We start from the raw sequence: 1,352 nt of genomic DNA, 5'->3' as shown, positions 1-1,352 counted from the left end.
TGGATTCGAACCTGCCACCTTGGGTGTATGTGGCTGGCGCTTTAGCCACTTGAGCCACAGGCGCCGAGCCTAAAGTTCAAGTTCTACTTGAGACCTTCATCTAGGGGGAGGAGGTTGCTTTTAACTGTATGAGCATTTTGTGAAGGGGACAGCTGGCCTTTAAAGCCTTACATTTAAGGCCTTTCTAGGTGATGCTGGAGAAATAGCTGATAGAATGGTCTGCGAGCGATAGATCACAGGCCTGGCAGCGTCTCTCATCATCTCTCATCCTGCTGTCTGTGACCTCAGGGCTTCCCTGATCTCCTAGGAAGCACTGAGCTATTTGCTTTGCCTTTTCAGAAAGCCATTGATCTGGTGACGAAAGCCACAGAAGAGGATAAAGCCAAGAATTACGAGGAGGCGCTGCGGCTTTATCAGCATGCTGTGGAGTATTTCCTCCACGCCATCAAGTGTGAGTCATGCTCCGGGTCCTTGCGGGCTGCGGTGCTGCTGGGAGAAGAGGGTGGGCACACAGGGCTCACAGGGCCCCTCTCTGGCTTCCCTTTGCAGATGAGGCACACAGCGACAAGGCTAAGGAGAGCATTCGAGCCAAGTGCATGCAGTACCTAGACCGGGCTGAGAAGCTGAAGGATTATTTACGAAACAAAGAGAAGCACGGCAAGAAGCCAGTCAAAGAGAGTCAGAGTGAGGGCAAGGGGTGAGTGTGCAGGGGTGTACGGCAGGCCCCCGGGCAGGCCTGGAGCCCTGAGCTTGTGTACCTGCTTCATGTGTTGCTGTCATACTTGGTGCTAATGGTGCCTTGGACTTCCACTGTGCCTTCCTTGTGAGGAATCTGCCTCATAATTCAGCAATGGCAGCACTGATAGCTGCTTTCAGTAAGCATTTCACAGAATCCATTGTTTTTAATTTGAGACAGAGTATCACTCTGTCATCCTGGGTACAGTGCTGTTGTGTCACAGCTCACAGCAACCTCCAACTCCTGGGCTCAAGCAATCCTCCTGCCTCAGCCTCCTGCCTAGCTGGGACTATAGGTGCCCACCATGATGGAGCCTGGACCCACATTCCCAGCCCCGTCTCTGACTCCTGAGCCAATGTCGTCTCCATAGCTTCTCGCCTCTGAGCTTCGCCCACATAGTGATGTCAGTGCTGTCCTGGGGGGGTTCCTCATAGCAGGGGTATCACAGAGTAGGAGAGAGATGGGTGGTGTGTCAGCTGCCTCTCCAGAATAAAGATGCCCTCCTCTCTGGGATGGAGAATATGAGCCATGTTCTGGTTCCCCAGAGAAAAACAGACTAGGAAGGGGCAGGAGGACCAGGATCTACAGGAGGAATTAGAAGGGTTTTTTTTTTTTT

At 52.5% G+C, this 1,352-nt stretch overlaps 1 protein-coding gene across 2 annotated transcripts in view; it reads left to right on the top strand.

Annotated features, from left to right (window-relative positions):
• The window catches only part of VPS4A (vacuolar protein sorting 4 homolog A), a 17,169-nt gene that overhangs the window by 7,847 nt on the left and 7,970 nt on the right, over positions 1-1,352 (top strand). For both annotated transcript variants that reach the window (XM_003791401.2, XM_012806138.2), the window contains exons 2-3: positions 340-451; positions 550-697. In XM_003791401.2, the coding sequence (XP_003791449.1) occupies positions 340-451; positions 550-697 (260 nt within the window). The remainder of the gene's footprint in view (positions 1-339; positions 452-549; positions 698-1,352) is intronic.

This window comes from Otolemur garnettii, unplaced genomic scaffold, assembly GCF_000181295.1.
Source record: "Otolemur garnettii isolate 467f Iridium unplaced genomic scaffold, OtoGar3 scaffold00047, whole genome shotgun sequence".
In the NCBI taxonomy this organism is placed as follows: Eukaryota; Metazoa; Chordata; class Mammalia; order Primates; family Galagidae; genus Otolemur; species Otolemur garnettii.
The sequence above is the reverse complement of the archived record's forward strand: the minus strand, read 5'-3'. Positions and strand labels throughout refer to the sequence as shown.